General features: G+C 43.4%; 1 protein-coding gene across 2 annotated transcripts in view; it reads left to right on the top strand.

Moving 5' to 3' along the window:
• The window catches only part of caprin1b (cell cycle associated protein 1b), a 271,770-nt gene that overhangs the window by 173,273 nt on the left and 83,719 nt on the right, over positions 1–14,778 (top strand). The window contains exons 10-12 of one of the 2 annotated variants that reach the window (XM_078221064.1): positions 1,946–2,054; positions 3,244–3,305; positions 11,729–11,839. In XM_078221064.1, coding sequence (XP_078077190.1) covers positions 1,946–2,054; positions 3,244–3,305; positions 11,729–11,839 — 282 coding nt within the window. The remainder of the gene's footprint in view (positions 1–1,945; positions 2,055–3,243; positions 3,306–11,728; positions 11,840–14,778) is intronic. The other variant, XM_078221066.1, reaches the window with a different exon arrangement.

Genomic DNA, 14,778 nt, shown 5'->3' with positions numbered 1-14,778 from the left:
CATTTGAGTGGTTGTACATTTGCTTTGAGTTGATCACATGATTTGTTGGCATTGTCCTTGGTGTATCGCATGTCCTGTTTGGGTTTCATTTTCTGTACAGGTAACAGCTCCTGCAATAAACCTGTTGTTGTTTTGAATTTACATGTACCACCCACATAGTTTTCTGTGTGTCAAACCCACAACCCCTAACTTAGTTGGGACATTCCAAAAAGCTGGAAAAATTGGTTATCATACAGTTAGTAATCTGGAAGTGTAAGCATTCATGTGTGCGTCCGCACACAGCAAAACAAACAGGGTCTCTACAGAGGTTGGCTTTTAAGGGACAAACCACCTTTTGGCCAATGGGAGCATTTCATGTCAAGGATAAAGTTGGGAAGGGTTTTGACACAGTTGATTTGGTGTTCCTCCATGCGAAGACATTGCCAGTCACAGTAGTTGTCTGGAAGTTCATTCCAAAGATGTTTTGGTGTGGAGGAGAACATAACTGTTTTTGGAATCTCTTTCTCGTCTCATTTTCTTATGTTTCCAAATACATATAATTTACATAGAAACTAGAAGCAGGAGTAGGCCATTCGGCCCTTCGAGTCTGTCATTTATTTTGATCATGGCTAATCTTCGAATTCAATATCCTGATTTTCTCCCCACCTCCCAATCCCTTGATCCCTTTAGCCCCAAGTGCTATATCTAATTTCTTCTTGAAATCACACAATGTTTTGGCCTCAGCTGCTTTCTGTAGTCATGAATTCCAGCCTCACATTCACCAGCCTCTGAGTAAAGAAATTTCTCCTCACCTCAGTCCTAAAAGGTTTACTCCTTATCCTCAAATTGTGACTCTTAGTTCTGGACTCTCCCATCATCGGGAACATTCTTTCTGAATCTACCCTGTCTAATCCTGTTAGAATTTTATAAGTTATGAGATCCCCTCTCACTTTTCTAAACTCCAGTGAATATAATCCTAACTGACTTAATCTCTCCTTATTTATTCTTATAAAGCATTTCTAGCTCAAAGCTTTGTCAAAGGGTCATGTGGACTCGAAACGTCAGCTCTTTTCTCTCCTTACAGATGGTGCCAGACGTGCTGAGATTTTCCAGCATTTTCTCTTTTGGTTTCAGAATCCAGCATCCGCAGTAATTTGCTTTTTTTCATTTATTTTATTCCCCCCCCCACACACAGACACTCACACTCACCTTCAGGCCAACTGCTACATTCCTCAGGCAGTCCTTTTCTAAGCTGCAACTTTGTTTTGCCATTCACGCATTCTGATCACTTAATGGACACTTTCAACACCCACTCAGCCTTCTGCATGCTCATTTACGTTCCCTCCAGTTCCATCACCCTCCCTATCCTCATGGCATAAATCTCTGCTGACTCGCTTTCCCCTCAGCTCTGACGAAGGGTCATCTAGACTCAAAATGTTTTCTCTATTCTCTCTCCACTGCTGTCAGACCTGCTGAGATTTTCCAACATTTTTCTGTTTTTGTTTCACTTTCAAGCATCTGCAGTATTTTGCGTTTATCCTGTTGTATCTGCTGACAATCCCTGGCACTATCAGCAACTCTACCAATCTTTGTGTCATCCCAAACTGACTAATTAGACCACCCACATTTTCCTCCAGATTATTTATATATACTACAAACAACAGAGGTCCCAGCACTGATCTCTCTGTTACACCACTAGTTACAGATCTCCATTCTGAAAAACACTCTTCCATCGCTACCCTCTATTTTCTATAATCAAGCCAGTTCTGTATCCATCTAGCAGCCCACCCTGAATCCCATGTGATTTTAGTTTTTGTACCAGTCTGCCATGTGGGACCTTGTCAAATGTCCATATAAATTACATCCACAGCCCAAAGCTTGAGTATGCGGATGAAGATAAAATGGTTTGGAGCAGAATTTTGTCGACACTTTGTATTTGAATGTGCTTGTATTTATTTCCCAACAGGAATCCATGCTCGAGTTTGAGAGTCAAACAATGGACCCTGCTATTGTTTCAGCACAGCCCATGAATACAGCACAATCCATGGAGATGCCCCAAATGATGTGTACACAAGGTGAGTAGTTGCAGGGGACATGTGTTTGGGCAGCAAATCAGCCATTACTCTATTATTTAAAGAGAACCTGACTTGCAAGTTGGCTGAAAACTTCTGTGAAATGTTTGAATAGTTGAGTAATTACACTTGGAATATAAACCTTTGTGTAACAAATGGGTTGGTCTTGGGTTATGTTACATACTACCCCTTGGGAACATGATCTGAAATGTCGTGTCAGTTTTCCAAGGTATTCTGACAAAAACCAGTTCAACTTCATCACCTTTCTTCAACCGTCATGGAATTGTCAGACTGCTTGTCCAGTATCCAGTAATGGATGAAAATAACCTTTCTCCAATTAAATATAGTCTTTGGTCCTCATTCCATTCCTTACCCATAAACTGCGTGATCCTTGTGTCCTATTTAGACTGCATATTGCTAAGACTGTCTATTTCTACCTCTGTAATGTCACACAGCTCAGCCCTGCCTCAGGTTATCTGTAGTTGCCGCCCTTATCCAGGCCTTTGTTACTGCTAGACATCTGACTTCTGTCCTTGCACCAAATCTTGTTCACCCATGAGCTCATTGACCTACATTGACTTCTGTGACTTCCTGATAACCAAAGCCTCAATTTTAAAATTCTCGTTCTTGTTTTCAAATTCCTGCATGACCTTGCCCCTTCCCATATCTGTAAACTCCTCCAAACTCTCAACTTTCCAAGATATCTGTGCCCTTTTAATTATTGTCTCTTGAGTATCCCAATTGATAGTGTTCCTTCTCCTGCCTAAGCCTCAATCCCTGGAATTCTCTCCCTAATCCTCTCTGCCACTGTTGGCTTGTTTTTTTCCTTGTTAAGACCCTCAAAATCAATTTTTTGACAGCTTTTGGCCGTCTTCCCTAATATATCCCTATGTGGCTCAGCACAATATTTTGCTTTATAATGCTCCTGTGAGGCACCTTGGAATGTTTTCTACATTAAAGGTCCAAATGAATAAAAGTTGATGCTATTCTTTCTTTTTGAATTTTTTGACTATGTCACAAGTACATTGAGAAACCAAAATTGTCAAGTCATTAAGTTCAATTATTCTAGGTAATATGTGATTTGCCTTTTGCTTAGCATATTAAGTTAAGAAACAAAGGTTCTTGTACAAATCTGTTTCCGAGCAGTGACTTGTCTGAATATTTTTGTTGTCATTCTCCCCCTATTTTCCAGTGCATAATGAATCCAGACATGGCCAGCCTAACACAGTTCCTGTTCAGTCTGAAGCTACACAGGTAATGTAGCCTCTTTTAAAGGGCCATTCTTAAAGTAGTAGCAAACCACTTTGAAAGCAGAACCTAAGGAAAGAAGCATAAGCACATATAAAAATAGAAGCAATAGTAGGCCAATTAGCCAGTCAAACCTGCTCTGCCATTCAGTAGGACCATGGCTGATCTGATTGTGGCCTTCCCTCTACTTTTGTACCTACACACTCCCAAAAAGTCTCGACTCTATTGTGGGTCAAAAATCTGTCTGACTCAGCCTCAGTTACCAAGCCTCAACCTCAAACTGACCCATTTATCCTGACTCTTGTTTCCTGTTAGCCAATATGTGCTAATATATTACTCCCAACAGCATGAGCTATTTTGTATACTAAACAGTTATGTACCTTATCAATGCCTTTTGCAACTCCAAATGCATTACATCAAGGGATTACTGCAAGAGTTCCTCAGGGTAGTGTTCTAAGCCCAATCATTTTCAACTGCTTCATCAATGACCTTCCCTCTATCATCAGTTCAGAAGTGGGGATATTTGCTGATACTTGCACTGTATTCAACATCATTCATGACTCCTTAGATATGAAGCAGTCTATGCCCATATACAATAAGACCTGGGCAATCTTCAGGCTTGGGCTGATGAATGGCATATGAACATATGTACATACGAATTAGGAACAGAATTAAACCACTCAATTTCTTGAACCTTTTCCGCCATTCAATAAGTTCATGGCTCATCTGATTTGTCACCTCAACTTCACATTCCCGTCTACCCCAATAAGCTTTCACCCCCTTATACAGAATCTATCTACCCCTCTCAAAAGGGGTAGATTCAGGTGGATTTAGAGGGATATGGACCAAGGACAGGCAGAAGGGATTAGTTTAATTTGGTGTTATGTTCGGCACAACATCGTGAGCCGAAGGGCTTGTTCCTGTGCTGTACTATTCTATGTTCTAAAGATCTGCTTCTACTGTCTTTTGAGGAAGAGTTCCAAAAACAGACATCTCAAAAAAAACATTTCTCCTCATTTCTGTTTTAAATGCATAATCCTTCATTTTTTTAAAATAGTGACCCCTAGTTCGAGATTCTCCCGCACAAGGAAACATCCTCTCCGGATCCACTCTGCCAAGATCCCTCAGGATCTCAAAGGTTTCAATCAAGTCGAGTCCTACTCTTAAACTCTAACAGATACCTGTCCAATCTGTCCCACCTTTCTTCATAAGGCAAGCCTCCCATTCCAGGGATTAGTCTAGTAAACTTTTTCTGAACTGCTTCCAATGCATTTAAATACTTTTAAGGAGGCCAATATTGTACACAGTACTCCAGACATGATCTCATCAATGTACTGTATAACTGAAGCATAACCATCTCCTTTTGTAATCAATGCCCCTCACAATTAATAAAATTCTATTAGCTTTCATAATTACATGCTGTACCTGCATACTTTTGCAATTCCTGCACTAGGGCAGCCGGATCCCTCTTCTGAGCCTGTAATCTCGTCATTTGTGAAATATGCTTCACTCACTCCTGCTGCCAAAATGTACAATTTAATATTTTCCCACTTTATTCAAATAATAGTCACAGCACACAAGTGTTAGACAATGTCCATCTCCAACAAGAGAGATTCAAACCATCTCCCCTGTGCATTCCAAGACATTATCACTATTATCTCCACTGATTCCCCCCACTATCAACATGCTAGGGGTTACTATTGACCAGAAACATAACTGGACCAGCCATACAAATACTGTGACTAGAAGAGCAGGTCAGAGGTTAAGTATACGGCAGAGAGTAACTCCTCACTTGATTCAACAAAGCCTGTCCATCATCTGCAGTGTTTGTAGCTTGAGGAGTTTCAGCACAGAATCATTGAGCTGATGCTCAAATTGCAGAAACTATGATGCATCAGGGAGGGGGAAAATTACTTGTATACTTTGTACCAGGAGGCAGCTGCACCCCTTAGGATAGAGTCATTTGATTTGGTCAGTGATTAGGGACAGGAGGGTGTGACTGAGCCAATTGTCCAACAGGTTTGAGGTTCTTGCAGCCTGTATGGATGAAAGTGATGGTTGCAAGGTGGAGGAGTAAACTGAACATGGTACAAGAAGCCATTCAAGTAGGGGAGTTAAGAAGAATGTACTGGTAGTTGGGGACAGCATAGCCTGGGGGATAGAACAGTTTTCTGCTGCCGCGAGTGGGAGTCCAGATGCCTGGTGCCAGGGTTTAATCATTTGCTCTGGGCTTGGGGAAGAATTACAGTGGGAGTTGGAGGATCCAGTGCTTGTGGTCCATGTAGGTTTCAACAACATGGGTAGCACCTACAAAGAGGTTCTACTAAGGGTATGAGCATCTAGAGGTTAAATTAAAAGCAAAACCTTCGAGAATAATCTCTGGGTTAACATAGAACAGTACAGCACAGAACAGGCCCTTCGGCCCACGATGTTGTGCCGAGCTTTATCTGAAACCAAGATCAAGCTATCCCACTCCCTATCATCCTGGTGTGCTCCATGTGCCTATCCAATAACCGCTTAAATGTTCCTAAAATGTCTGACTCCACTATCACTGCAGGCAGTCCATTCCACACCCCAACCACTCTCTGCGTAAAGAACCTACCTCTGATATCCTTCCTATATCTCCCACCGCGAACCCTATAGTTATGCCCCCTTGTAATAGCTCCATCCACCCGAGGAAATAGTCTTTGAACGTTCACTCTATCTATCCCCTTCATCATTTTATAAACCTCTATTAAGTCTCCCCTCAGCCTCCTCCGCTCCAGAGAGAACAGCCCGAGCTCCCTCAACCTTTCCTCATAAGACCTACCCTCCAAACCAGGCAGCATCCTGGTAAATCTCCTCTGCACTCTTTCCAGCGCTTCCACATCCTTCTTATAGTGAGGTGACCAGAACTGCACACAATATTCCAAATGTGGTCTCACCAAGGTCCTGTACAGTTGCAGCATAACCACACGGCTCTTAAACTCCAACCCCCTGTTAATAAAAGGTAACACACTATAGGCCTTCTTCACAGCTCTATCCACTTGAGTGGCAACCTTCAGAGATCTGTGGATATGGACCCCAAGATCTCTCTGTTCCTCCACAGTCTTCAGAACCCTACCTTTGACCCTGTAATCCGCATTTAAATTAGTCCTACCAAAATGAATCACCTCACATTTATCAGGGTTAAACTCCATTTGCCACTTTTCAGCCCAGCTTTGCATCCTATCTGTCTCTTTGCAGCCTACAACAGCCCTCCACCTCATCCACTACTCCACCAATCTTGGTGTCATCAGCAAATTTACTGATCCACCCTTCAGCCCCCGCCTCTAAGTCATTAATAAAAATCACAAAGAGCAGAGGACCAAGCACTGATCCCTGTGGCACTCCGCTAGCAACCTGCCTCCAATCCGAAAATTTTCCATCCACCACCACCCTCTGTCTTCGATCAGACAGCCAGTTACCTATCCAATCGGCCAACTTTCCCTCTATCCCACACCTCCTCACTTTCATCATAAGCCGACCATGGGGGACCTTATCAAACGCCTTACTAAAATCCGTGTATATGACATCAACTGCCCTACCTTCATCAACACACTTAGTTACCTCCTCAAAAAGTTCAAGCAAATTTGTGAGGCACGACCTGCCCTTCACGAATCCGTGCTGACTATCCCGGATTAATCCGCATCTTTTTAAATGGTCGTAAATCCCATCCCTAAGGACCTTTTCCATCAATTTACCAACCACCGAAGTAAGACTAACTGGTCTATAATTACCAGGGTCTGATTACCCCAGAGATTAGGGGGGACTTCTTCACACAGAGTGGTGGGAGTGTGGAATGAGCTGCCAGATGAAGTGGTGAATGCGGGCTCACTTTTAACATTTAAGAAAAACTTGGACAGGTACATGGATGAGAGGGGTGTGGAGGGATATGGTGCAGGTCAGTGGGACTAGGCAGAATTTTTTTTTGGCACAGCCAAGAAGGGCCAAAAGGCCTGTTGCTGTGCTGTAATGTTCTATGGTTCTATGAGCAAATTAGCATTGGATGAATCAGGATTGGAATGTTAAATGCATAGCTTAAATATTGCTGTGGGAGAAATGGGTTTAGATTTATGGGGCACTGGCATAAGTACTGGGCAATGTGGGAGTAGGGACGGTTTTCACTGGGATTCGTGATCTGGAGATCATGTAACTAGGGCAGTCGAGAGACCTGTAAACTACATTGTATAGGCAGGGGATCAAGTTTGGGAAGATGTCATGAATGGAGAAGATCAAGGTTGGAATAAGGGAAATGATGATCAGAGTGTGGTAGCAAGGAACAGAGTGCACCAGCAAATAAATCTTGAGGTTACAGAATAATGAAATGCCAGCATTAAAGGCTGTGCATCTGAATGCACATAGCATACGCAACAAAGTACAGCACAGCACTGGAACAGGCTCTTCGGCGCACCAAGTCTGTGCCTACACAGATGCCTCTCTAATATTTTCTTGCCTCTGCGTGGTCCATATCCCTCTATTCCCTGCCTGTTCACGTATCTATCCCGATGCCTCTTGAACGTTGTTATAGAATCTGCTTCCACCACCACCTCTGGCAGCGCTTTCCTCTGTGTGAAAAACTTGTCCCATACGTCTCCTTTAAACTTCCCCCCTCTCACTTTCAACCTATGCCCCTGAGTAATTGACCCTTCGACCCTGGGAAAAAGACTCTGACTATCCACTCTATCCAAGCCTGTCATAATTTTGTAAACCTCTATCAGGTCCCCCCTCATCCTCTGACACTTCAATGAAAATAATCCAAGTTTGCTCAATCTTTCTTCATAGTCCATATCCTTTGTCAAAGCTGACAAAGGGTTATCTGAACTCAAAACATCAGCTCTTTTCTCTCCTTACAGATGCTGTCAGACCTGCTGAGATTTTCCAGCATTTCCTCTTTTGGTTACAAAGATTTTGGCCAAGACCTCAGTAATTTCTTTCCTCATCTCTCCGTATTCTGGGATAGACTCTATCTGGCCGTGGGGACTTGTCCACCTCAATGTTTTTCAAAACCTCCAATACCACCTCCCTTTTTATCTCAACATGTCCTAGAAAGTCAACATCCTGTTGTTCAATGAACAGTATTTTTACATAATTGATAATGTAAATGTAGCTGGTAACCCAGAATCATAGAATACCTACAGTGCAGAAGGAGGCCATTTGGCCAATCAATTCTGCATTGACTTTCCAACAGAGCATATTACCCAGACCCGCAGGCACGAAGAACACACAAACTCTCCACACACGCAGTCACCCAAGGCTGGGATTGAACCCGGGTCCCTGGCACACTCAAGGTAGCAGTGCTAACCACTGTGCCACCATGCTGCCTATATACTTGAAACTATTTATAATTTGAAAATACTTATTTCAGTTGATTTCATTCTATCTCCTTGTATTGTTTTGGATTTTTACATAATATTGAATCATCTTAAAGTTCATTTATTAGTCACAAATAGGGCTTACATTAACACTGCAATGAAGTTACTGTGAAATTCCCCTAGTCACCACAGTCAGGCACCTGTTCGGGTCAATGCACCTAACCAGCACATCTTTCAGAATGTGGGAGGAAACCGGAGCACCCTGAGGAAACCCACGTAGACACGAGGAGAACGTGCAAACTCCACATAGACAGTGACCCAAGCTGAGAATTGAACCCGGGTCCCTGGTGCTGTGAAGCAGCAGTGCGAACCATTGTGCCAGCGTGCCGCCATATAATTCACTTATGACTCACTGGCAGCAAATGCCTCTCGTACGTGCTTCAGCTTCACTGGCCATGTATGGAAACTCTGTTTCAGGCCAAGTAATGTGAATAAAGGTGAAACAGTGCTGAGGACGAAAGCCTCTATATACAACTTCCTCTTCCTGCCATCGACCCACCCTCCCTCCACCACTTGGCTTTCATAAGAACATAAAAAATAGGAGCAGGAGTAGGCCATTTAGCCCCTCGAGCCTGCCCCGCCATTCAATAAGATCATGGCTGATCTGACGTGGATCAGTACCACTTACCCGCCTGATCCCCATAACCCTTAATTCCCTTACCGATCAGGAATCCATCCATCCACGCTTTAAACATATTCAGCGAGGTAGCCTCCACCACCTCAGTGGGCAGAGAATTCCAGAGATTCACCACCCTCTGGGAGAAGAAGTTCCTCCTCAACTCTGTCTTAAACCGACCCCCCTTTATTTTGAGGCTGTGTCCTCTAGTTTTAATTTCCTTACTAAGTGGAAAGAATCTCTCCGCCTCCACCCTATCCAGCCCCCGCATTATCTTATAAGTCTCCATAAGATCCCCCCTCATCCTTCTAAACTCCAACGAGTACAAACCCAATCTCCTCAGCCTCTCCTCATAATCCAAACCCCTCATCTCCGGTATCAACCTGGTGAACCTTCTCTGCACTCCCTCCAATGCCAATATATCCTTCCTCATATAAGGGGACCAATACTGCACACAGTATTCCAGCTGCGGCCTCACCAATGCCCTGTACAGGTGCATCAAGACATCCCTGCTTTTATATTCTATCCCCCTCGCAATATAGGCCAACATCCCATTTGCCTTCTTGATCACCTGTTGTACCTGCAGACTGGGCTTTTGCGTCTCATGCACAAGGACCCCCAGGTCCCTTTGCACGGTAGCATGTTTTAATTTGTTTCCATTGAGATAGTAATCCCATTTGTTATTATTTCCTCCAAAGTGTATAACCTCGCATTTCTCAACGTTATACTCCATTTGCCATATCCTCGCCCACTCACTCAGCCTGTCCAAATCTCTCTGCAGATCTTCTCCGTCCTCCACACGATTCACTTTTCCACTTATCTTTGTGTCGTCTGCAAACTTCGTTACCCTACACTCCGTCCCCTCCTCCAGATCATCTATATAAATGGTAAACAGTTGCGGCCCGAGTACCGATCCCTGCGGCACGCCACTAGTTACCTTCCTCCAACCGGAAAAACACCCATTTATTCCGACTCTTTGCTTCCTGTCGGATAGCCAGTCCCCAATCCACTTTAACACACTACCCCCAACTCCGTGTGCCCTAATCTTCTTCAGCAGCCTTTTATGGGGCACCTTATCAAACGCCTTATGGAAATCCAAAAACACCGCATCCACCGGTTCTCCTCCATCAACCGCCCTAGTCACATCTTCATAAAAATCCAACATGTTCGTCAAGCACGACTTTCCCCTCGTGAATCCATGCTGCGTCTGATTGATCGAACCATTTCTATCCAGATGCCCTGCTATCTCCTCTTTAATAATGGATTCCAGCATTTTCCCTACTACAGACGTTAAGCTGACCGGCCTATAGTTACCCGCCTTTTGTCTCCTTCCTTTTTTAAACAGCGGCGTAACATTAGCCGTTTTCCAATCAACCGGCACTACCCCAGAATGCAACGAGTTTTGATAAATAATCACTAACGCATCCACTATTACCTCTGACATTTCTTTCAATACCCTGGGATGCATTCCATCCGGACCCGGGGACTTGTCCACCTTCAGTCCCATTAGTCTACCCAGCACTGCCTCTCTGGTAACATTAATTGTATTAAGTATTTCTCCTGCTGCCAACCCTCTATCGTTAATATTTGGCATACTATTTGTGTCCTCCACCGTGAAGACCGACACAAAAAACTTATTTAAAGACTCAGCCATATCCTCATCTTCATCAGGATAACATTGCTCTCTGTACTCCATAGTTTTGAAACTACGTATTATTTTGCATTCAACATTGTTTGAAGTCCTTCATACGTGTATGAATCCAATATCTACCCTTCTTGTCTTTGGAAAGGTTGCACAATAAGAGCAAGGCTATAAAGTATGCTTTTTAAATTTGATTTTGTCTCATTGGCACTGCTATTGTAAAGTGGGGAATCTCTTTGATTGTAACTTACTGTATAATTCATTGCATTATATTTTGAGTTGCTGTCTCTAATGCAGCAAGGTAACATCTTTGATTTTGGTCATTTAGGCTTAAGTACAGCCGAAACAAGCTACCGTTAAGGAGATTAAATTTACCTGCATTTACTGCTGGGAATCACATTGTATCATTTCATTAATGCAATAAATGTAAAATTATGTGTTGTGCTTTATGCTGCAAAGATGGTCCAGTTTGATTTAAAAAAAATAGGCGGGAGTGATTGAACAAGTTTTATTAAATATATTCGACATTTGCTGCCCTTATAATTTTTTCATTCAAGTGTTTACATTTTAAAATTTTAGCATATTTATAATTAGGATTAGGAGACGAGATAAGATTTATAGCTGGCAGAATAGTTTTGTGTGCCTCTGCAGTATTGGAAACTCATATCCCCATGTTGTAATAATGGTAGCAGAGCCTTTGTATTTTCCCATTCTTTGTTATAGTGCAATCCATTGGCACTTATGTTTTCCCCCTTTTTTATTTCCTTTCATCATTAAGGTACCTTTGGTATCTTCCACAAATGAACCATACACACCATCTCAGCCTATGTACCAGCCTTCCCATGTGTCAGAGCAGCGAACCCAGAAAGAATCTATGGAATCTATTCAGGTAACTGCAACATGAGTACAGCAGAATCAAACAGGAAAGCTACATGTCCTTATCTCACATTTCAATTTTTGCAAAAATATCCACTCTTTCACAGTACATATTTATTTAAGAACTAGAATCATAGAAACCCTACAGTACAGAAAGAGGCCATTCGGCCCATCGAGTCTGCACCGACCATGATCCCACCCAGGCCCTACCCCTATTTCCCTACATATTTTACCCGCTAATCCCTCTAATCTACGTATCCCAGGACACTAAGGGGCAATTTTAGCATGGCCAAACAACCTAACCCGCACATCTTTGGACTGTGGGAGGAAACCGGAGCACGCGGAGGAAACCCATGCAGACACGAGGAGAATATGCAAACTCCACACAGATAGTGACCCAAGCTGGGAATCGAACCCAGGTCCCTGGAGCTGTGAAGCAGCAGTGCTAACCACTGTGCTACCGTGCCGCCCCGGCAGTAGGAACAGGAATAGGAAATTCAGCCCCGCAAGTCTGCTCCACCATTCAATATGATCATGGCTGATCTTATGATGGCCTCAACTCCACTTTCCAACCCATTCTCCATAACCCTTCAACCCATTACTAATTAAAAATCCATATCTCCTCAAATTTACTTCATGTCCTGACATCACTGCACACTGGGATGGGTAGTGAATTCCACAGATTCATGTCCCTTTGAAAGAAAAGATTTATCCTCATTTCTGTTTTAAATCTGCTACCCCTTATCCTAAAACTATAACCACTTGTTCTAGATTGCCCCACAAGAGGAAACATCCTGTCTACCCTATCAATTTCCTTCAGCATCTTGTATACCTCAATTAAATCTCCCCTCGTTCTTCTAAACTCCAGGGAATATCAGCCTAAACTGCTCAATCTCCCTTTATAAGACAAACCCAGGAATCAAACTAGTGAACCTCCTCTGAACTGCCTCCAATGCAACCACATCCCTCTTCAAGTAAGGGGACCAAAACTGTGCACAATATTTCAGGTGCAATCTCATTAATATCTTATACAGATGCAACAGCATGTCTTTTTTATACTTTATTCCTGCAACAATAAATGCCAAAATTCAATTTGCAACATTAGGGACCATCCAACTCCATCTGCTGAACTAGAAACATGGAAAAACTACAGCACAATACAGGCCCTTCAGCCCACAAAGTTGTGTCGAACATGTCCCTACCTTAGCGATTACTAGGCTTACCTATAACCCTCTATCTTACTAAGTTCCATGTACTTATCTAAAAGTCTCTTAAAAGACCCTATCGAATCCACCTCCACCACCGTTGCTGGCAGCCCATTCCACGCACCCACCACCCTCTGAGTGAAAAACTTACTCCTGACATCTCCTCTGTACCTACTCCCCAGCACCTTAAACCTGTGTCCTCTAGTGGCAACCATTTGAGCCCTGGGGAAAAGCCTCTGACTATCCACTCGATCAATACCTCTCAACATCTTATACACCTCTATCAGGTCACCCCTCATCCTTCGTCTCTCCAAGGTGAAAAGGCCGAGCTCACTCAACCTATCCTCATAAGGCATGCTCCCCAACCCAGGCAACATCCTTGTAAATCTCCTCTGCACCCTTTCTATGGCTTCCACATCCTTTCTGTAATGACCAGAACTGAGCACAGTACTCCAAGTGGAGTCTGACCAGGGTCTTCTATAGCTGCAACATTATCTCACGACTCCTAAACGCAATTCCTCGATTGATGAAGGCCAGTACACCATATGCCTTCTTAACCACAGCCTCAACCTGCACAGCTGCTTTGAGCGTCCTATGAACTCGGACCCCAAGATCCTTCTGATCTTCCACTCTGCCAAGAGTCCTACCATTAATATTATATTCCGCCATCCTATTTGACCTGCCAAAATGAACCACCATCTCTCACTTATCTGGGTTGAACTCCATCTGCCACTTCTCCGCCCAGTCTTGCATCCTATCAATGTCTCGCTGCAACTTCTGACATCCCTCCACACTATCCACAACACCTCCAACCTTTGAGTCGTCAGCAAACTTACCAACCCATCCCTCCACTTTCTCATCCAGTCATTTATAAAAATCACAAAGAGTAAGGGTCCCAGAACAGATCCCTGGGGCACTCCACTGGTGACCGACCGACCAACCATGCAGAATATGACCCATCTATAACCACTCTTTGCCTTCTGTGGGCAAGCCAGTTCTGGATCCACAAAGCAATGTCCCCTTGGGTCCCATGCCCCCTCACCTTTCTCAATAAGCCTTGCCTGGGGCACCTTATCAAATGTCTTGCTGAAGTCCATATATACTACATCTACTGCTCTTCCTTCATCAATATGTTTAGTCACATCCCCAAAAAATTGAATCAGGCTCGTAAGGCATGATCTGCCTTTGACAAAGCCATGCTGACTATTCTTAATCATATTATACCTCTCCAAATGTTCATAAATCCTGCCTCTCAGGATCTTCTCCATCAACTTACCAACCACTGAGGTTAGACTCATTGGTCTATAATTTCCAGGGCTATCACTACTCCCTTTCTTGAATAAAGGAACAACATCCGCAATCCTCCGGAACCTCTCCCGTCTCCATTGATGATGCAAAGATCATCGCCAGAGGCTCAGCAATCTCCTCCCTCGCCTCCCACAGTAGCCTGGGGTACATCTCATCCGGTCCCAGTGACTTATCTAACTTGATGCTTTTCAAAAGCTCCAACACATCTTCTTTCTTAATATCTACATGCTCAAGCTTTTCAGTCCGCTGCAAGTCTGCACAACAACCACCAAGATCCTTCTCCATAGTGAATACTGAAGTAAAGTATTCATTAAGTATCTCTGCTATTCCTTCCGGTTCCATACAAACTTTCTCACCATCACACTTGATAGGTCCTATTCTTTCACGTCTTATCCTCTTGCTCTTCACATACTTGTAGAACAAGGAACAGTACAGCACA

This window comes from Mustelus asterias, chromosome 9 (assembly GCF_964213995.1).
Source record: "Mustelus asterias chromosome 9, sMusAst1.hap1.1, whole genome shotgun sequence".
Classification (NCBI taxonomy): Eukaryota; Metazoa; Chordata; class Chondrichthyes; order Carcharhiniformes; family Triakidae; genus Mustelus; species Mustelus asterias.
The sequence above is the reverse complement of the archived record's forward strand: the minus strand, read 5'-3'. Positions and strand labels throughout refer to the sequence as shown.